This window comes from Petaurus breviceps, unplaced genomic scaffold (assembly GCF_028583685.1).
Source record: "Petaurus breviceps papuanus isolate PSGF00001 unplaced genomic scaffold, PetGlider_PUasm1.0 224, whole genome shotgun sequence".
Lineage (NCBI taxonomy): Eukaryota > Metazoa > Chordata > Mammalia > Diprotodontia > Petauridae > Petaurus > Petaurus breviceps.
In genome coordinates, this window is record NW_027185887.1 from 10,302,804 (window position 1) to 10,325,262 (window position 22,459).

General features: G+C 37.0%; 1 protein-coding gene and 1 long non-coding RNA gene across 5 annotated transcripts in view; one reads left to right on the forward strand and one right to left on the reverse strand.

The window, feature by feature from the left end:
* CARMIL1 (capping protein regulator and myosin 1 linker 1) overlaps positions 1–22,459 on the reverse strand; it is a 404,323-nt gene that overhangs the window by 67,512 nt on the left and 314,352 nt on the right. For all 3 annotated transcript variants that reach the window (XM_069095035.1, XM_069095037.1, XM_069095036.1), the window contains exons 25-28: positions 19,449–19,577; positions 18,001–18,132; positions 5,302–5,477; positions 63–150 (exon numbers count right to left, since the gene is read on the reverse strand). In XM_069095035.1, the coding sequence (XP_068951136.1) occupies positions 63–150; positions 5,302–5,477; positions 18,001–18,132; positions 19,449–19,577 (525 nt within the window). The remainder of the gene's footprint in view (positions 1–62; positions 151–5,301; positions 5,478–18,000; positions 18,133–19,448; positions 19,578–22,459) is intronic.
* Positions 14,480–22,459, forward strand: part of LOC138166537 (uncharacterized) — a 101,069-nt gene continuing 93,089 nt past the window's right edge. Inside the window, exon 1 of one of the 2 annotated variants that reach the window (XR_011169611.1) lies at positions 14,480–15,521. This is a non-coding gene — a long non-coding RNA (uncharacterized lncRNA). The remainder of the gene's footprint in view (positions 15,522–22,459) is intronic. The other variant, XR_011169612.1, reaches the window with a different exon arrangement.

A 22,459-nucleotide genomic window follows, 5' to 3' on the forward strand; every position in this document is an offset into this window, starting at 1 on the left:
AGTACTGTAAGATCATTTTGTAACCATATGTATTTTCAGCTCAAAATTGTGCCAGCACTCACCAACTTATGATGGCAGTGTGAAAGGGCATCCAAGATTTCATCTACAATTCGGTCAGAGAGGAAAGAGGCCACTGTCAGCTTCACTTCACTGTATGAAAGAGGAAAAGAAGGATAAGAATCATTTTAATTAGTACAAGGGAACTCCCTTCCAGTTTTGATTCTGGGCTGATATGATCAGCAATGACCCAGTTACCATCTCTGAAAACGCAATATAAGAATGCATGAGCAGAGCAAGGGACTTCTAAAAATAATCCTTAAATACTGCAATAAACAGAAAAGCAAGAGACTTTCTTTACCAATTTCAACCTGCCTTTGCAATTTCAAAACTCAAGATCTAATGTCAGAAATAAAAAACATCTGGTTAAAGGCAAACATAATAGGGACCATATGTTCAATTTGCCGAGGAACAATTCATCCATTGACAAGAGTGAAAACAAACCAGGTCTGGAATAAATTAAGAAAATCTAGTCCGGTTTTGTTAAGCCTCGGTTATTACCTTAATACCCACACTCCTTCCTGGTCTCTGTTTTGTTCAGTTTTCCAAAATAAATGATACCGTATTCCACCCTTGCTAATCTTGGCCATCTTGCACACCTGTGTTGGGGGCCATTTCCAAAGACCAACTCAGTCTAGAACTAAGTGTTCCCCTTCTGGCTTTTGCTACTAGTTTGCTGTGCAGACTAGGGTAGGTCACTTCAGTTCTCTGGACCTTGGTTTTCTCCTTAAAAAGAGAGGTTTGGGAGAGATAGATCCCTTCTTGTCCTAAGTAGTAGGCATCAACATTTTGCACCCCAGGTCTAAAATGTTTAGTGAAAGCACTAATGTTCTATTTCAGTGGCTCTCTTGTTTTCTGTCCTCTGGAGGAAGCTTCAGAAGCGTCAGAACATGGTTTGTGTGTTTCAGTAACAAGGAAGCTTAATCCCTTTAATTCCCGTTGGACGGCTGATAATTTAGGTAGTGGTTTCACAGTTTAGCCTTTATGAGGAATATACATCCATGAGTGTTTTCAGTTGTGAATGATCCTATACATTCACAGATGTGAACCCATGTGGTGGACCCAAACCCCAATACCACTGAATAAATTCAGCTAGCTTCTGAAATCAATAGGGTTTCAGTTTTCCTAGCAAGGGAAAGGAGATACCACAACAATAATAATAATAGTATCATATTATAAAACTAATATGAAACACAACCATGCTTAATCAGGCAAAAATCTCTTCTAACCCAAGGGAAATAACGAAAACAAAGACATTTAGGCCTTGTAAGTTCTATGGCAGTGCAAAGGGAGAGGACTGAAAGTATTAACTCATTGATGTTTTAGATTAAGTTATTCCAGGCTAAGGATTAAATTAAAAAACAAAGACTTCATTAAGTACCCCAGTAAGGTCTTTATGTTTACTTTGTCATACCTTTTGCTATTTTCTCCTCAGCACATGGGGATAACCCACATTAAAAAAAAAAAAAGCTTTTCATTTTTTTGACTGAGGTAAAAAGAATTTCGTTTGCTTGTACCCTTCAGGTGGTAATGCTAAAAAAGGAAACTCTGTAAGAAATGGGTATGTATGCATGCCTCAGCCTTTATGGAAATTGGATCAAGGCAACACGTGTGTGTGTGTGTGTGTGTGTGTGTGTGTGTATGTGTATGTGTGAAAACTGCATTCAAGCCATAGTTTTAGAGGTGGAAGGGACCTCAAAGACCATATAGTCTAGAAGTTTCCAAATGTATTTGGCCTACTGCCCCTTTTAAAAAAAAATTCTTCTCCTCTTCTTTCCTTATGTTTCCACAGCCCTCTTATTTTCAATGCCCCCCAACTGCACTTAAGGCAACCACCACACACCTGGATCATTCCAACACCCCCAGGGTGTGGTATTGACCATTTTGGGAACCTATTAGTACAACACATATTTTACAGATGAAGAAACAGATGCCCATATAAGTTAAGAGACTGTATCCAAAGTCATAGAGGAAGTGAACCTCAGAGATGAGAATTGAACTGTGATCCCCTGACTCCAGAGAGTTTTTTCCCACGATATCATCCTACTTCCCAATCTTGGTAAGACTAAGAATCTGAAAACATCACATAATGGATATAATAAAGTTGTTGTCACACCTCAGTTGGCTTATCATTTCATTTTTTTGGTTAGTTCTACAACTTTACAAAGATTTGATTGGTTTTAACCAGATTTGAAACTTTGCATTCTACTAAAGGTAATGAATATATAACATTTGGTATACCCACACTGGAGTGGGTGTTTTGTTGGAGGTTTGAAAGTCTTGAAGGTTTGGAGTCTTGAAAAAAAATGGTGGTAATAAATTTTTTTTTTTTTAAGCAATCGGGGTTAAGTAACTTGCTCAAGGTTACATGGCCAGTTATTTCTGGGTGTGGTGCTAAGTATCTGATTCCAGATTTGATCCCCAGGTCATCCCAACACTGGGGCTGGTGCTCTTACTTGCTGAGCCACCTAGCCGCCCCTAAAGGCATTTTTATTTTTTTATTTTATTTTTTTTTAAAGCAATCGGGGTTAAGTAACTTGTTCAAGGTTACACGGCCAGTTATTTCTGGGTGTGGTGCTAAGTATCTGAGCCTAGATTTGAACCCTGGGTCATCCCGACACTGGAGCCGGTGCTCTTACTCGCTGAGCCACCTGGCCACCCCTGGTAATAAAAATGTTTAATGGTATATTCTTTTTTTTTTTTTTGAGGATGGAAGGCAGGGCAATTGGGGTTAAGTGACTTGCCCAAGGTCACATGGCTATAATGGTATATTCTTAGTAATTTTTGAGGGATTTCATTGACATATTGTTGAGTGAACCAATAATTAATCTATAGTTCCACACAGGCCTTTGAATCTCTCCCTTTTAAAAAAATCCCTTCAATGATGTTGGTCAGTTTCTTTCCTGTTCACAATTAGGCATCATAGAAAGCAGCATATTAAATGTCAGATATTCTCATAACTGCAGAATTACTGTTTCCTCCAAATTGGATTGTTTAAATAACAAATATAGTTATCCCTTCCTCATTGTGACTTTACTCAGTGTGGTTTTAATATATCTTGGGTTGGCATAAGAAATTAAATGGGAATCTGGGGGGAGTTTTGCAAACTGTAGTTGACATGCAAAGACCAGCAGATGACACAGAGCATCTGACCAAATACTTAACCCAAATTTTACAATAAGGTACTGTAAACACCCCATAAAAGAAAAGATTCAGACCTCTTCTCTGGTATGAAGGGACACCAAAAAATTTTATGCAGATTTTCTAAATCTTAGGGGCACTGCACCCTTAACCCCTGTGATGTATATATACACATATGGAGCCCACATCATGTGGATAGCCTCAACTACTGAGGGCTAGAATAGCCTGGTGCACTAGAAAACATACCAGAGATCTAGACTCAAATTCTGGCTCTGGAACATGGGACTACTAACAGGTCTTCAAGCTGCTTGGAACCTCAATTTCCACATTTGCAAAATGAAGTTAATAACACAAATGAAGGGGAGGATAGGTAGCGCAGTGAGTAGGGCACCAACCCTGGAGTCAGGAGGACCTGAGTTCAAATCTGACCTCAGACACTTAACACAAAAACTAGCTGTGTGACCTTGGGCAAGTCACTTAACCCCGATTGCCCTCCAAAAAAAAAATAACACAAATGAAGTTAATAAGAGGGACTCCCAACCTCACAGAACTGTTATGTGGAAAAGATTTTAAAGCACTGTAGAAATTTGACATTATTAATCAGTTGTGTCCTTTTTTATCCCTGCTATGTCCCTGTGGTGATGTAATTGCTTGTTGGTTCATCAGCGAACCAACTAAATGGGATCAGGAAGGAAAGGCAGCAAAACATAATAGAAAGAGTGAGAGGCTTGAGTTCAAATCCCACCTCTAATACCATATGAACATAGGCAAATGACTTAAATTCTCTGATTCTCAGTTGCTCCACCTGCAAAATAGGAATAAGCTCAAGTGGGGCAGCTAGGTGGAGTAGTGAATAGAGCACCAGCCCTGGAGTGAGGAGGACCTGAGCTTAAATCCAGCTCCAGACACTTAACACTTACTACCTGTGTGACCTTGGGCAAGTCACTTAACCTCAATTACCCTGCCTTCCCCCCCCCTAAAAAAAAAGACAAAAAAAAAAAAAAAGAAAGAATACTTAAAGTATGGGGTTCACAGGGGACTGTTAAGGACCAAGATAAAAGACATAGAAAGTCCTACATAAACGTCAGTTATCACTAGAATAAAACCTGAAGTCTGTCAATTTTAGATCTTTTTTGTAGTCTTATAAAGGATTAGCAGTGAAGTTTGTAATTAATGACAAAAAGTCATGTTATTAAATTACCTGGATTTAAAGCAATCTATGCTTTTCATTGACCATTACCTCTTTAACAAAGATTTAACTAAGATTAACAAAGATCTTAACTAAGAATTAATTGGGATCAGATTGTAATCACCAGAGTATTTTAGTAAACAACTTGAAGAAGGTTGGTGGTGACTGCAAATACTAAATTGGAATGTCTTTGTAAGAACTGTTTTTAAAACAAACTTCTAAATTTCCAAAGGGAAACTTGTGTAAATTTCCAGAAAGGTCATCTTAGCATATATGTAATGTCACAAGTCACTTAATACTATGCATGTACTGATAGAGCTGAAAGGCCACACTAAAACTGTAGTGGGAGTCTATCCATTGATGAAATGCACATTTATATCTACTATTTCAAGCTCTGATGACAAATTGATTGGTACTCCTCAGGCTAATGATTTATGAAGGCAAAATGTTAAAAGATCATAAACAGCAAATATGGCATACTTGTGTATGAAAATTAAAACTCAAAAGAGCAGATAAAGGCAAATCTAAAAGTGATACAGAGATTTATGTAATTTTCCTCTTTGGAAAATGTATAGGACTTACATATACAACACACATATATGCACACACACACAAATGTGAATATAATATGTATTAGATGAACAATGAAATATGCACACACGTATGCATACAATATATACACACATACAGTAATACACACATATCTGCATATACACACATGTGTAGATATCTAATATGTATTATATATACAATGAACAATATATATTATATATACAATGAGCAAAAATATTTCTTTGTGTGTGCATATATGTGTGAATATGTACAAACACACACACATATATACAGACATATTGCTCATTGTACATAGAGAAATGAGAAACTGTACATTCTAATTATTAGAATTTTCAACCAACCTAATTTTGTTAAGAATATCAATTCCAGACTGCTCCAATAGGACATTTTTAACAAAGGTGCGTGGAATGGAAATCTTTTCAGTGCTGGCATGAATCAGGTCTTGTCGGATGTTGGCCTTTTTCATCACATTGGGACAAAGATCCTCAGCAGCGTCTACCATGGATTCAAGTAATGCCTACAACGAAGCACAGGTACAGGGGAAAGACATCAAAATACCATAAGTATGCACTACACCAGAATTTTCATAAGACTGAAAAGTCATTATGTGTGACTGTGAAGACTTATAGTAGTTACATGCCTGAAAGTCATACATGAAAAGGATAATGGAATCCTGCTAATGTGAAGTATTAATCTGGGTGGTCTCACTATGCCTATTACTTCCAAATGGTCATTGATTGCATATAACCAGATTAAATCTGACATGTGCTAGGAATAAACAAGCTATAGGCATTTTTAAACAGCTGTCAGTTGTACTTCATGACAGAAAGTGTTAAAAATGTTAAAAGCAATATTCAACCCACAAATTAGCACTTTCAAGGCTTTTGTCCAGGACACTTTGAAAGTAGTATTCTGGAAATAAGTACATAGGGCATAATGGTGGTTTTAGATCTTTTGAGATAGGACTCTCATGGAAATCCAACATAGCAGCAAGCTAAGTTAAATCATTCTTTTTTTCATTTTTAATTTATTTTTATTTTTTGCCTTTTTGGAGGGGGGAAGGTGGGGCAATTGGGGTCAAGTGACTTGCCCAAGGTCACACAGCTAGTAAGTGTTAGTTAAATCATTCTTTACCTGTGGCCAGATGGCTTCACAAAAAATGAAAAATTGCTTGCAAATTTGTGATTTATAAAATAACATCCCTAGGTAGCAAGTAAAACAGAATTCCAGGAAGTCAGATTCTCACCTTTATCATTATTTTATTTTATACAATGAAAAGCTTAAAACTCTAAATTCTACTTTCTTATAAAACAGCAATACCACTGAAAGAAATCAAGACATTATTCCAAGAAAGCTCAACTTTCTTAACAAAGAAGAAAAGGAAAAGCTAGTTTTTTTTTTGTTTGTTCATAGCATATTCCACTTAGCACCAAATATTAGAAAATATCTTTAGGAAGATAAAAAATCATCCTACTTTGGAATAACTTCATAACAACTACTTTGGATTTATGTTTTACAGCTACAGGACTCAGAATTGGAAGAACATTTAGAGATTTCTTAAAAGTCAAGGGGATGATGTGGGGCAGCTAGGTAATGCAGTGAATAAAGTACCAGCCCTGGAGTCAGGAGGACCTGAGTTCAAATCCGATCTCAGACTGTGTGACCTTGGGCAAGTTACTCAACCCTAATTGCCTTGCATTCCCCCCTCTAAAATGCAAAAAAGAAAAAAGTCAATAGGATGATATAATAGATAGATCTAGAGTCAGGAAGACTGGAGTTTAAATCCTAGCTCAGGTATTTAATGGGCAAAAGATTTAACCTGTATCTACCTCAACTTCCTCGTCTGTAAAAGGAGGACAATATTTGTACCTACCTCCCAGGGCTGTTATAACAGGATAAAATAGACAATATTTGTAAAGCGCTTTGCGAATCTTAAAGAACTACATAAATGCCAGCTATAATCACCATAATCATCACCCCCCTGTCCCTACCATCATCACTACCACCATCATCGTCAGTCCCTGAAAGGATGAGTAACTTGTCCAAGGTCCTATAAGGTGGTAAATAACTGAGCCAGGACTATAATCTAGATTCTATGACTGCAATTTTATTGCTTTTGCAATTGTCTCATGCCTTTACAATCTAATGCCTTTCCAAAAACCTTCCATGGAAGACAGTGATTGCAAAGGAAGGCAGTGGGGTATGGAGGAAACAAGTAGTTTGTTTCTTTCTGCCAACAGTTTTGCTATTAGCTGGCTGCATGACCTCGAGCTACTTAATGTCTCAGACTCATGTTTTTCATTCTTAAAACTAAAGAGTGATTTAGACTAGATCATTTCAGATCATTTAGACTAGATCATAAAAGGTCCTTTTTAGCCCTGACTGGTTACATGACTAAGATGCAATATACAGGCACTCTTACAAAAAGGCACTCAAAATTAAATTAATAAATATGTATTTATACTCTCCTCCTCTTTCCAGTCTTGACACTATGGAGAACAAGTTCTACTCCATGCCATCTTTTGCTATCAAATCCCTTCCACCCTGGTCTTATCACCAATCACTGCAAAAAGGTAACTTCATTCTCTTTTTTTTTCTCTTTTCTCTAGTATTTTATTTTTCCCTAGTTACCTGTAAAAACAATTTCTAACACTCATTTTTAACCTTTGAGTTCCAAACCCTCTCTTTCTTCCCTCCCTCCCTTCATTTAGAAGGCAAACAATTCAATATAAGTTATACATGTGTAGTTATGCTAAACATTTCCATAAGTCATGTTGTGAAAGAAAACTGACCAAAAAAAAAAAAAACTTAAGAAAAATAAAGAAAGCAAAAAGAAGTATGTTTCATTCTATATTCAGACACCACCAGTTCTTTCTCTGGGGATCGAAAGCATTTTTCATCATAAGTCCTACAGAGTTGTCTTGGATCATTGTATTCTTCACGCTCTTATTAAATTCTGTGTCCCACTCACCACATCAGTTGTTCCAAAACTTTTTCCTCTCTCCTTATACTCCTACTATACTCTCTTCACCCACTTTACAGCTATGAACCTCCAGTCATACTTCAGTGGAAAAATGAGGCCATTGCTGAGAGTTCCCTTGCCTCTCCTCCTTTAATAACCAAATATATCCTGCTTCACTCCAGGTTTTGATGAGAAGGTTTTCTTTTTGGTTCTCGTTCCTGCCTATCTTCTCCAGCAGATTGCCTCCACTGCCATCTCACTCTCTCTAATCTTCAACTTCTCCTTATCTACTGATTCCTTCTCTGCTGCCTATAGCTGCTATTGCAAACCATCCTCAAAAAACCCCTCACTTGCCCCAACATTCTCAAGACCCTTCCTTCCTCAGCTAAACTCTTTGAAAAAATTATTGACATTTCCTCTCTTCTAAATCCTCAGCAACCCGGCTTCTCATTTTATCATTCAATTGAAAGTGTTTTCTACAAAGTTATCATCATCACTTGTAGTTACAAAATTAAATGTTTTTCCCCTCAATCTCCATCTTTGGTGATCACCTCTTCTTGGGCATTCTTTCCTTTCTAGGTTTTTGTGACGCTTCTCTCTCTATCCTCTTCCTATCTTTCTGACCATCCCTCAAACTCCTTTGCTGCATCAATTTCATGCTCTCTAACTGTAGGAAGTTTTCCATTGGTCTGTCCTGGACTTTTTCTCAACATTCTCTCAAGGGGATCTAATCAGCTCCCATGGATTAAACTATCAGCTAGCTGTACTCTAACAATTCCCAGATTTATATATCCAGCCTAAGTCTCTCCTCTGAGACCCAGTTTCATAACAACAACTGCCCATTGCACATTCTCAACTGGATGTTCTGTAGGCATCTCAAACTCAACATGTCCCAAACTGAACTCCCCTTCCAGACACGCCCCTCTTCTCAACTTCTCTATTGTGTAAAAACTACCACTACCCTCCCAGTGACCCAGGTTCAAAACCTTCATGTCTTCCTTGATTCCTTCATCCAATTTATTCCATACAATCAATTAGTTGCTAAATCTTTTCCTTTCCATCTCTGCAACACCTCTTGTTTCTGACTTCCTTCCTCCATTCACAAAGCCACTATTCTAGTTCAGGGCTTCATCTCCTACCTAGTCTCCCTCCCTTAAGTCTCTTCCCCAATCTGGTCCATCTTTTTTTTTATATCTGCCAAAGTGATCTTCCAAAGTGACAATGTCCCCTCCCAGATACTAGTGGCTTCTTATGACCTCTAGGATACACTCTTCTTTGAAGCTTATAAAACTCGTCATAACTCGGTCCCTTCCTATCTTTGCCATCTTCTCACACATTGCTCCTCTCTACGTACTCTATAGCCTAGACATACTGGCCCACTTGTTATTTCATACAAATCCCTGTTTCCTTTTTCCCTTGTTTTCATACAAATTCCCTTGTTATTTCATACAAATCCCTGTTTGCCTTTTCACTTGCTGTCCCCCATACCTAGAATGCTCCCCCTCCTCTCCTTTGCTTCTTAGATTCCCTGAATGAACCTGATCATAATCCCTTTAGCTGTAACACTTTTCCTATAAGGTTACCTTCCATCTACTCTGTATGTAGCTTATATGTGCACACACACACACACAAACATACACATTTCTCTTCTACTAGATCATAAAATTCTCAAGGGCAGGGACTGTTTTTCTTCTTTCTTTGTAACTCAGTGCTTAGCAAAGTATCTAACAGAGTAAGAATTTAATAAGTACTTGGAGCTTAATTAGTTGTAGGCAAGTATCCGAGTTGATTACATGGCTTACACAGGGCATCCCAAAAGTCTTAGTGCAGCCCCTGTCCACTACCCTGGGAAATGAATGGCAACACTGAGCTGCTATTCTCGGTTTATAAGGACCCTCCCTTTTTTTCTAAAGAGGTAAAGAACCTGTTGCTGCCTCTAAGGGAATAATGCTTTTCTTAACACCCTGTTGATCTCAGCCCAATGCTGATACAGGTTGGAACCTGCAATTATAGACGTGGCAGAAGGCAAGAGGAGGTGGGGAAAGGAAGGTGAAACCCTGAAGTCATTTGTCCCTCTTCTGGCATTCCTGCCTAAGGACCAGTCTAACAGGCAGCATTTTTACTTCTAGAGCAATTTCCAGGCGAGTAAATGGTGGAACTGAAATTCCTAATTTCTGATATGGAATCTGGAAACATGGGGTTTGAACCCCAGCTAATATGATATCTAAACCTGACAGGACTGTTGTGAGCAAAGTGTTTTGTAAACCTTAAGTATTAAAAACATATAATCGGTTGATAACTCATCCACTTCATACTCCCCCAAAGGCCTTGTCTTGATCATCACTCTAAAGGCCAGCTACTATGAGGCAATAATCAGAGGTTCGTGGAGTAAGAACTTTCTTGAAGACAGAGAGGAACCTGTCTTCTGTATTTTGTAGAACAAAAGACTACCACAGCTCACTCCTTCCGATGTGCCTTTGCCTTGTGAAAAAAATATAGATATATGAGATAACCTTTTTAATGTTCTGTATTTTTCCAGGGGTTATTATTAAAAAATCCAAGGAATGTATCTAAAGATTTGTGTAGGGATAAGAGAGAACTTGCAACAAAGAACATTCTATTCTGAAGAAAGAAAAGGTAGAGCAGAAACCACATTTGCAGGTAAGAGATAATGCTGGAAATGGAAGGAAACACAAAGTCAATCCTTGGACCCTCAGAAGTATGGGGGGAAGTGGAGTAGGAATGATCTCTTAGTTGCTAAAGCATATTCTCAATACTTATTCTTGACTTTTTTTTGAAGCCTTTAACATTTTTTTTTATCACATTCTCCCCTTTTTTTTTTCTTTTTGGAGGGCAATTGGGGCCAAGCAACTTGCCCAAAGTCACATGGATAGAAAGTATGTTAAATGTCTGAGGACGGATTTGAACTCAGGTCCTCCTGACTCCAGGGCCAGTGGTCTATTCACTGCACCACCTAGCCACCCCAACATTCTCCTTCTTGATACTCTCTTTTCTCTAGGTTTTCAGGACCCCATTCTCTCCTGGTTTTCCTCCTACCTATCTGTCTCCTTTGGTGAATCATCATTCAGATCACACATCTCTAAATGTTAATTGTCTCAAACGGCTCTTTCTTGGTCCCTCTTCTCTTCTGCCTTGGTGATCTCATCAGTAGTCATAGATTCAATTATCATCTCCATGCTGAAAATTCTCATGTCTACCTATCCCACCTTAACCTCTCTGCTGAGCTCCATCTCATCTCTCCAACGGCCTTTCAGACACCACAACCTGAATGTCCGTAGACATCTTAAACTCAACATGTCCAAGAGGGAACTCAATATATTTTCCCCTAACTGCACCACCCTCCTTTCCCTACCCTTCTAGTCCCCCAGGCTCACAATCTAAGTTATCATCTTCAACTCTTCACCATCTCTCACCCTCCATATCCAACTTCCAAGGTCTGCTGATTTTACCTTTGTAACATTTCTCAAATATGGACCCTAACTCCAAATGTAAGACTTAGAGTCAAGGAGATCTGCATTTGAATCTTGCCTCAGATTCTTCCTATCTGTGAGACCCTACACAAGTTACTCCCCTTTGCCTCAATTTCCTCTTCTATAAAATGTGGATAATAAAGGTAATAGGTTTATAGGGTTTTGTGGAGATCAAATGAATTAATATATATTGCAAAAATGAAAGGGCTACTTAAGTCCTAAATATTATTATCATAAGTCAAATTCATTTCCAATTCAATTCAGTTAAATAAGCGTCTATTAAAAACCTGCTATGTGCAAGGCACTGTGTTATTGTAGGTGTTAGGGACACAAAGAATGTAATCTGTATTAAAAGTCTGATAATTAGATTTATTTTGTCTGGATTGAATTGTCACTAATAGATTTGATAAACTATCCATTTCCTGATCAGAAAAGCTCCTGAGAATTGGGTCATACTTAGTAACGAAAATTTTAATATCTTAATGCTAACATTTGCCACCATACAGTCCAACACATTTGGAAAAAGTCAGTGACTTTTACCTTATCCACTTAAAAATAAACACACACACATGCACACACACTGCACACTGAAGTATTTTGGAACCTTTCTTAATGTACAGTGAAAAAGAACCATTTACATTAGAAAATTTGTGATATGAGAAGCACCTCGATTAGTGAAATCTCTTAGCTGTCCTAATTAACACTTGCCTTTCTGCTACCTATGTCTCACAAGTCTCTTTTTCAAGTGACCTTGAAATTTACCAGGTAAATTTTTTTCATAGATCAAACATCAAATGGGATCATAAATTTCTGATTTTAAAACAAACTCAAAAACTCAAGTATCCAAAAGGGAAAAGTGAAATTTTCCTTATGTTTCTGAAACGTTTAGCTTATATTCATTTCTATTGAGTGTAAGAGTCAATGTTAGTAAGCACGGAAATATTACCAGACAGAGAGGAGAAAAATTTTAAAAGCACAATGTGAATCATCTTAGTCCTGCAATGCTTGATGTAGAGAGGCTAAAATTCCTATACTAAAACAGGAATTTCCTCACACTGCCATCTTTTTCCTACTGGAAAAGGAGGATCAAAAATCCAGGGTCCACCTTATAGCTCTTTTATGCTTTCCCTTAAAAAGGAATTCTGGCAGATTATGTAAAGAAGTATTATTTGTAACATGCTCCTGACCAACCCCATAACATTACTATTACCGGCCACAAACTTCTCAACCAGAAAAACCTGGCACTTCAAATGAAAATAATGAAGAAAATTTTAGACAAATAGATCACAAACCTAAAAAGTTAACCGTAGTAATTACACCTTTGCTCCTAGGATTTAGAACTAAATTGGATCTAGGAGATCATCTACTTAAACCTTCCACTTTATTGTTGGAGAAACTGAGGACCCAAGAAGTTAAATGGATTTCCCAAGGTTACACCACTAATAAGTAGCAGAGTCAGAATTTGAATATTTTACATTTACGTATAGGTACTCTTCCTTTTACTCCTGAAGAAGACAAGTTTCTTGAATGAATGAATAAAAAAGCATTTTTTAAGTGGCCACTATGTACAAGGACAGTTAGGGGTCACAGTGGCCTAGAGTCAGGAAGACTCATCTTCCTGACTTCAAATCTGGCCTCAGACACTTACTAGTCATGCGAGCATGGGCAAGTTACTTAACCAAGTTTCCTCAGTTTTCTCACCTGTAAAACAAGTTGGAGAAGGAAAATAGTGAACCACTTCGGTATCTTTGCCAAGAAAACCTCAAATGGGGTCATGAAGAGTCAGTTACAACTGAAACAACTGGACAACAATAATTAAATGTTCAAGGCACTCCTTGAAGGAAGGGATTGTTTTCATTTTTTTCTTTTTTATCCCTAACAATGAATCAGCACACATTAAATGTGCCATGTAGTACACAATTAGTAAATGACTGTCAAAATAAAAAACTGAATTCTGACAGCAAAGCTAATGGCATTTCTCTACTCCATAATGTTGCCTCTTCTTCCTAATTAATTTTTTCCCCACATTTCTACATGATTTATACACATAGCTACCTGAAACAGCAAGGGATAGATACAGCTCCTATCCCCAGGATAGGAACCACCAAAGTGTGGAAGGAGAATGAAGCAAGGTAGATTAAAAATAATTTTCAATGGTTAGTAAAGTGACTAAAACAATGTAAGTAGAAAGAATAATAAGTAAAAAACAATTGAAAATAAATTTTACAAAATTACAAAGAATAAGGTTGACCCCAAAGAAGAAACTGTGAGAAGACATTTCTCTCATTTCCTTTGCAGAGAGCAGAGTTGATGTGTGTAGAACACTGCATATGTTGTTAGATTTTTTCTAAATATTAATTAACTATTTTTTTTCCTCCTAATCCTCTGTTTCAAAAAAAAAATTCACATGTAGAATGTCTCTTTGGACGAAAGAAGACATGGAGAAATTGAGGCAATGTAAAAATAAAAGATATTAATAACAATCTATAAAAAAAAGTTTTGATAGGAAAGTCTGCCATGGCAAATGAGAAAGTATGTACTGAAGTAGAAAAGGCATTTGAGATCTGTGAAAATTAGGAAACAAAGAATTAAAACTATATACAAAATTATTTGTAGCAGATCTTTTTGTGGTGGCGAAGAATTGGAAATTGAGGAGATGCCAATCAATTGGGAAATGGCTGAATAAGTCATAGTATATGAACATAATGGAATACTATTGTTCCATAAGAAATGAAGAGTAGACAGGATTTCAGAAAAACCTGGAAAGACTTATATGAATTAATATTGAATGAAGTGAGAAGAACCAGGAGAACTTTGTACATAGTAACAGCAATATTGTGTGATGAACAACTTTGATTTAGCTCTTCTCAGCAATGCAATGATCTAAGTCTAAGACAATTGCAAAAAGACTCATAATGGAAAATGCTATCCACATCTAGAAAAAGAACTATGAAGTGTGAATGCAGCTCGAGGCATACTATTTTCTCTCCTTTTTTTTCTTTGTTGTGGTTTTTCCCTTTGGTTCTGATTTCTTTCACATTATGACTAATGTGGAAATATGTTTAATAATAATAGGCACACGTAATGGCCTATATCACATTGTATGCCACCTTGGGAAGGGGGGAGCAAAGGGAGGGTAAAGAATTTAGAACTCAAAATCTTATAAAAGTAAATGTTGGAAACTAAAAATAAATTAAAAATTTTTAAAAATAAGATAAAATCTTACCTTCTAAACAAAGAAAAAAGCTACAGTGGAAATTTTTTAAAAAGTCAACTTAAGAGAAAGAAACAGGGAAAAAAGTTCCTTATGAATATGGTGTAAAGGAAATATAGCCTTGTCTGTGGCTCACAAATTGAGGAGAACAAATAAAAAGGGTTTGGTGACATTTCATTCGATGTCAAACAAGTCAACAGCAGAAGTCATTTTGAAATAATTCTTGTAGATTCATATTTTTATTCTTGTCTACATTTACATGTTTCTGTGCTTTTCAAATGTGAATGGTACTTATTTAAGGCCTACCCCCGTCTTACATCCCACACTTCTACATGATTTATACACATAGCTGTCTGAAACAGCAAGGGATGGATATGATAGTTCCTGTCCAGGATAGGGAACCACTAAAAGAAGTGTGAAAGGAAAATGAAACAAGGGAGGTTAAAAATTATTTATAATGGTTAGGAAAGTGTTTACCCTTTCTTTCTAACTCCTTTAGGCCTTTATAACAGACTTCCTATAACAGTTTTACCTACTGAGTGCTCTTATGGTTTCAGGAATGTATGATTCTACCATGTATGGTCAGAGACTATGCTGGGTCTTAAATAAGTAAATTCAAATCAATGAATATTTATTACGGGATTATCATGTGCAAATCACTTGAGCCTTACATGTTGTTGCTACAGAAACGGTTGCTATCTTTAAGGAGTTTATAGTTTACCTGGAGGCTGTAGAAACAAGAAAGGGAGGAGCTGTACAAAGATAAGTTAATACAAGTTGATTTAAGGAAGGAATCTAGAGTAACATTCAGGGTGGGGAGTGGAAGAGGACAGGCAATGCTTTGTACAGAAGTTGGTACCAAAGATGAAAGAAAGCAAGGATTCTAAAGCAAAGGTAAGGAGAAAGTATACTTCAGGGGTTCAAGATGACCCGTGGAAAGGCAGAGAGGGGTTATTATGTTTTGATCTTTCCTGTTTTGCCTTCTGTTGACTAAATGTTATGCTATTATCCTTGTTTTTATAATCTTGGTTTGTAAATGTTTCTTAAGTACATTTTTTTGCTTTGGATAAAGGATGTTCAGGAGCTCAGAACTGTGAGGGCCGACAGCATATAAGGTGATCCTGAGGCTAAGCTGTAAGAGTAAGGTGTCTGCCTAGCTCCCCTCTGTACTCCTTACCCCTTTTACCCCCCTCCTTCTCCCCCGCCTCTGACTTGCCATTGTGTGATCAGGTTAGGTAAGTGAGCCACCCCAGAGAGAGAGAAAAGGAAACTGTAGGTGGCCCATGACTGCCATACCTGTGCAACATTAATAATTATTCCACATGAGACTTTACAATCCAGTTAAACTGGTCTCCATACTGGGAATCAGCATAGTACAGAGGAGAAAGCACTGAATTTGAAGTAAGAAGATATGAGTTCAAATCCTATCTCTGCTGCCTATCATCTTTATGACACTCGGCAAGTCACTTAACTCTAGGGCCTCAGTTTCCTCATCTGTAAAATGCAGGAGTTGAACGAGATGGTCTGAGGTCCCATCCAGTTCTAAGTTTACGATCCTATTATGTTGATATAGGACATTGCATCTCTTGTCTCTACCTACCTTCCATACCTCACCTCAACCTCTGAAAATTCCTAATTTCCCTCAAAACTCAGCTCAAGAACTACTTTCTACATGAAACCTTTCCTAATCCCCTCAACTGACAGAGCCTTCTATCTCCAAAATAACTATCTTGTATCTTTCTAAATTTCAATGTCTGTCCTTGTCTGTCTCTCTCTCCCCCTTCCCTCTTCCTGATTCCCTTTCTCTTCCTTCCTCTCTTCATCTCTCCCTCCTTCTCTCCTTCCATCCTCTTTTATCCCCCCCTCCCCCCATATTTATATATACATGTTGTTTCCCCTGATAGAAGGTAAGTTCCTTGGGAGCAGGAGCTGTTTCACTCTTTTCTTTGTATTCCCTTTCCCCTGTATAATGTCTAGTCTGTAGAAATGTGTGTTGAATCCTATGAAATATGCCATCTCTTGGAACAAAGTTAAAAAAAAAAGGCAGTTTAACCCCGATTGCTTAAAAAAAAAAAGGCAGTTAAGCAAAACTGACTAAAATTTCAAACATGTCTGAAAGCATTTACGACATCCCACATCCATAGACTCCCATTTCTTTGGGAAGTGGGCATATTTTCTTAACTCTTTTCCAGGGGCGAGCTTGATCATTATAATCATAAAGCAATCAGTTTTATTTTATTATTCTGAAAGGGATATTCTTGATGTTGTGTTTTATGCTTTTTAAAAATGGTCCAGTTATAGGGTGACAGCTCATCAATGAAGAGAACCACAGAGCTCTTCAATTAACAATTAAGCATCAAGAGAGGTAACAGTCCTGTAAACCACTTCTCAGTCTCTGCCCAGAAAAACATATAAAACCATACTAATTTTTAAAAGCACATCTGAAAAAAACACACAAGAATCTTCCCGTGTTATATGTAAAGTGGACAGGGGCCTTAACTGCTATAAAATCTGCATTTTCTCCCTCATTAACTTTTTCAATTTACTAAAGAAAAAAAGCAATTAGAATATTGCATTATTAGTCTGGTTTTGCCCTAAATCTTCATGTGTAGGAGCAATTTGGTTCCTCGGCTAAATGCTTTTAGAATTCCAGACAGGTGTGCAGAAGAAATACTTAAACAGGTGAACTAAGGAAACATAGGAGTCTTCTCGATGCACAACTCCTCCAGAATTTCTTGTGCTAGGAGACTGGGATACTATCAGGCTCAAAGGCAAGAAAGTAGGCAAGTCCTGTGGATTATTCTTTCTAGGTTGCAGGAAAAGTTGACCAGCATTCAGAATGATTGATTGCAATCAGTAAGGACCATCAGAGAACAGGACAGATACAGAGGAGCACAGTTACCATTACAGCTAAATAAGCTAAATAGCCAAATAAGCATATTATGGTGGTGAGAAGATGATATTTAGACTCTCAGAGTATCTGGGTTCTACTTCCAACTCTGTAGTGCTACATACCCTGTGTGTCATTGTGAAAGTCACTGAGTAATAGCTCTGGACCTCAGTTTCCTTATTTGTAAAATGCAGTGTTTTGATAAACTACATTCTAAAAAGAACTGGAAAATGTAACTGTTAAACCCCTGCTGATCTTTAGAGAATGGGGCGAATTGGAGGGATGTCAAAGAACAGGAAAAGGGCAAATGATACCCCAATTTTGAATAAAGGGAAGTGGGTAGAGAATACAAACAATGAGCTTCATTTTGATTCCTGGAAAAATTCTAAAACATAGAATGATATTTTATAAAAATTTGTTTTTCTGTTATTGCTACTTTTCTATTCTTAATATTGCTAAGATGAAAAAATAAATAATTTTAACCTTTAGTTGTTCATCCACAACCCTTGTAACTTCTCCAGCCATTGATTCTAATGTCTCTTCAATTGGACTGGATGATAAACCATTGGCTCCTACCCATGAAGCACCACCAACATGGTATAGATTTGGTAGCAACTGAAAAAAAAGGAAAATAACTAATTAGTGATCAAACAAAATAAATAAATATCAAAACCAATGTGTAATAAACCTAGAATTGTATATTTATCAACCACATGGTTTATAAGGAATAAAAACAATTCAACATTTCATGCCAATCTGTGAGGGATGGTCTATTTTTTCCTCTTATTTTTAAAAACCAAATTAAAAAAATTTTTATTGAATATTTTTCAATGAACAAAAATTGATTTCATCTCCTCTCTTCCCTCCCCTTTGGAAAAGAAAAAAGAAAAACAAAACCCCTGTAAGAATTACACATAGTAAAGTGAAACAAATTCCTATACTGGTCTCACTTTGTGATAAGTCCATCAGGAGGTGGGAAGCAGCCTTTATCATTGGTCCTCTGGAACTGTGGCTGGTAATTAGGCTAATCAGAGTTTGTAAGTCTTTTAAAATCTTCACAGGGTTTTTACAGTGTTGTAGTTTTGGTCTGGTTTTCAACAAAAGTGAAATTTAGGGGATAAAAAGTCATCAGTCCAACCTTCTTATTTTAACGATAAGGAAACTGAATCTCAGGAAGGTGATTTGTCTAAAGTCACAAAGTCACAATGGCAAGTCTAAAACAATGACTCTGAGGTCAGTACATGTTGCACTCCACCACATTTCTCAGACAAATTCTAATTTAGGAAAAGCTCTTGCTGGGGAAGGTTGGGTAGGGGTGAGATGCTGTGGCACAGGTGGCATGGGGAAAGAGGTCTGGACCATAGTTCTAGTTTTAACTCTTTCACTAACTTAATATGAAACTTTGGGCTAATACCCGCTTCTCTGATCATCATCATCTGATCATCTGATATCTATGAAATAAGAGGGATTACTACACTACAGGTTTTCTAAAGGCTCCTTCTAGCCCTGAAATCTTACTATGTTCTGAATTCTCAGAAGAATAATTTTCCACAAGTCTTTGGTACAAACTAGAGTTGACTCTTAATAAAGGACTGATTATCTAATCTGTAGTTCATATAAACCCTCTGGATTTTCTTCTTTCACCTGCATTTTACCCATTTTATACTCATTAGTCAAGAGAAGACAGCAGACATTGAAAAAGTCAATTGTGAATATTAGTGACTAATAAAAGTCTTCAGGAAAGATGACTGAAATCATTTGCTAAAATGAAATTTCAGGATTAGTGCTAGGTTTCACTTATTCATATAAAAAGAGAAGCAATTTCTTATCACAAATAATAAAAAAATGAGTATATTTCATAAGGCCCTTATATCATGACCATGTTTATTATTTTAATGTAAGACTTTAATATAGATTGGAGTGAAGCTTACCGTTTTGGAGTTTTTAGCATCACGCATAAGCCTTTCTGCTGATTTTAGGTCTTCCTGAATGGCATCCCCACCACAGTTACGTAAAGAGTTGAGATGGTCTTGTACTTTTACACATATTCTGTCAATCATCTAATTCATACCATGAGGGGAGAAATGATAGCATACACCAAAGTTAGCACAACCAATATTCAGATACAACACCACAGAATGAAAAAGAAAAGGAAATCAATTAAGTAGAAGCATAGGTGAACAGGTATCAAATTGTAATTTCCTAGTGTAATAAAAATATCCCAATGTTTTAATTATTTTTCTTTTTTTTCCTGCTTTTTGGAGGGGGGAGGGTAGGGCATTTGGGGTTAAGTGACTTGCCCAAGGTCACATGGCTAGTATGTGTGTGTGTGTGTGTGTGTGTGTGTGTGTGTGTGTGTGTGTGTCCAGTGTCTGAGGCCGGATCCGAACCCAGGTTCTTCTGACTCCAGGGCCAGTGCTCTACTCACTGTGCCACCTAGCTCCTAGCTGCCCCATGATTGTTTTAATTCTAAATAACATGAGGCCCCCTTCTCCTCCTTTCATATTCTGGCCTTAAAATGGATGGTACAACAAATGTAACACTATTTTCCTTTGATGATTCAAGAACTCGCAAGTCCTTAGAGTCACCATTTGAGAACATCAATTTCTATTGCAGAAACAAGAAGTGCAGGGAAAGATGTGGGAAGAAATCTTAGTGAATATATCCCGACTCTGGGAATTTGTTTGTGGACTATACATAAGATTCCTTCTGTGAGCTGCTTCTTGAGTCTCCAATCCATCGCTGCAGTTGCTAAAATAATCTTCCTAAAACATATTTGTTTGACTCGCCTTAAGAACTCTCAGTGGCTCCCTATGACTTCTATAGTAAAATATTACTTCCTTGGCTGGCACTTACATCCCTTAACAACTGTGTTCCAGTCTACCTTTCCAGACTTTACTATCCTTGACAGTCTCTGTATTGCATCCAAAATGGTCAAAAGGCTATTCTCTGAAGCATCATACACAGGAATGGGCATAAATTTCAAAGTATAATTCCTAAAAGTGAAAGTGCAAATGTATAATCACAAAACAATTTCCTAGCATAATAATGAATCAATTCCGTTTAAATAATGATATTCATTAGAGAGAATAATAAGCAAAAGTACTACAGACTCCAAATTTACTTCAGGCACTTGGATCAAGGATGAACATTTTTTAACAGACACCAATGCAATGCCATTTTTGGATGTTACTATTAGTTGAAAGTTGTTTACATATCTTTCCAACAATCAATATACTCTTTCCAAGTCTGTGTTCTATATATCATATAAACAGAAAGTTCACAATGGGAATATAGTCCCAAAGTTTGTGAATGGTTGGAACAGTTCACAACTCCACCAACAATGTATTACTGTTCCAATTTTCCCACATCTTCAACATTTATCATTCTCCTGTTTTGTCATGTTAGTCAATCTGATAGGTGTGATGTGGTACCTCAGAGTTGTTTTAATTTGCATTTCTCTAAGTGATTTAGAGTATTTTTTCATATGACTGTAGATAGCTTTAATTTCTTCATCTGAAAACTGCCTGTTTATATCCTTTTGAGCATTTATCAACTGGAGAATGACTTGTATTCTTATAAATTTGACTTAGTTCTCAATACATTTTAGAAATGAGGTTTTTATCAGAAACACTGTAGAAATTTTCCCCAGCTTCCTGCTTTACTTCTAATCTTGGTTGCACTGGCTTTGTCTGTGTAAAACCTTTCTAATTAAAGTAGTCAAAATTATCTGTATTGCATTTCATAATATTCTCTATCTCCTGTTTGATCATAAATTCTTCCCTTCTCCATAGATCTGACATAGATCTCCTAATTTGTTTATACTATCACCCTTTAATGTCTAAATTGTGTACCCATTTTGACCTTATCTTGGTATATATCATAAGATGCTGGTCTATGCCTAGTTTCTGCCATACTGTTTTCTAGTTTTCCCAGTAGTTTATGTCAAATAGCGAGTTCTTATTTGAGAAGCTGGAGTCTTTGGTTTCATCAAATAGTAGCCTGCTATAGTCATTGACTACCATGTCTTTTGTAACTGACTTATTTCACTGATTCATCATTCTATTTCTCAGCCAGTACTACGTAGTTCTGATGATTGTTGCTTATGAAATAGTTTTGGATCTGGCATGGCTAGTGCCTTCTCTTCTTAGAAGTCTATCCGGAGTCCCTGAGTTTTTATACTGTCTTCTTCCTTAAATTATAAGGTATTCATGTATATTGCTGTTGTTGCTTGTCCTTCGTTCTTGAAGAGGACCATGACATCAGGAAGGAGATGTCTTGACTTGCAAGTGAACTGGATGTAAGGGAGGGAGGGCTGTGCCAAGACACCAGCCTCACTCTCTCCTCCAGAGCCATCTGGGTCCAGTGGCATGTTGGATCCCTACCCTGGCAGTCTCCCTGTAGAATTAGACTTCTTTCTAGTTTCATCTTTGTAGCCTCAGTGATGAAACAGTATTCTGTACATATTTAACATTTAATAAGTTCTTACAAGATTAGACTGGATTAAGCAGGATAAAGTGGAAGAAAATTTAGGTTCAGTAGACAATTCCATTTAGTATTCACTTTTAGCATATTAAGATAATAACATGCCTAAAATGATTTCTTTTCCCGACTGTAACATACTCTTGCTGCCAAATTAACTAAAACTGGACCACTTCCAAGATATTCTAGGATTTTGTTCACATTCAAAACTCAATAAAAAAAACCCACAGATGGTTATAGTAGGCAAGGACCGACAACAAGCACAAAAAGGTAAAACTTCTTTTCTACATCTGCATTTATTTAGGGAAAAACAGTAATCAACACTGAAATCAGCACATGGAGTACTCTATTGTGTCTACTAAGTTTCTATCCTATTTTACAACACTCCGTTAGGTTGGTCATTCTTGTTTCTTTTTATGTAAAACAAGTCAAGATTAGTTTTAAGATTTTTATCTAATCT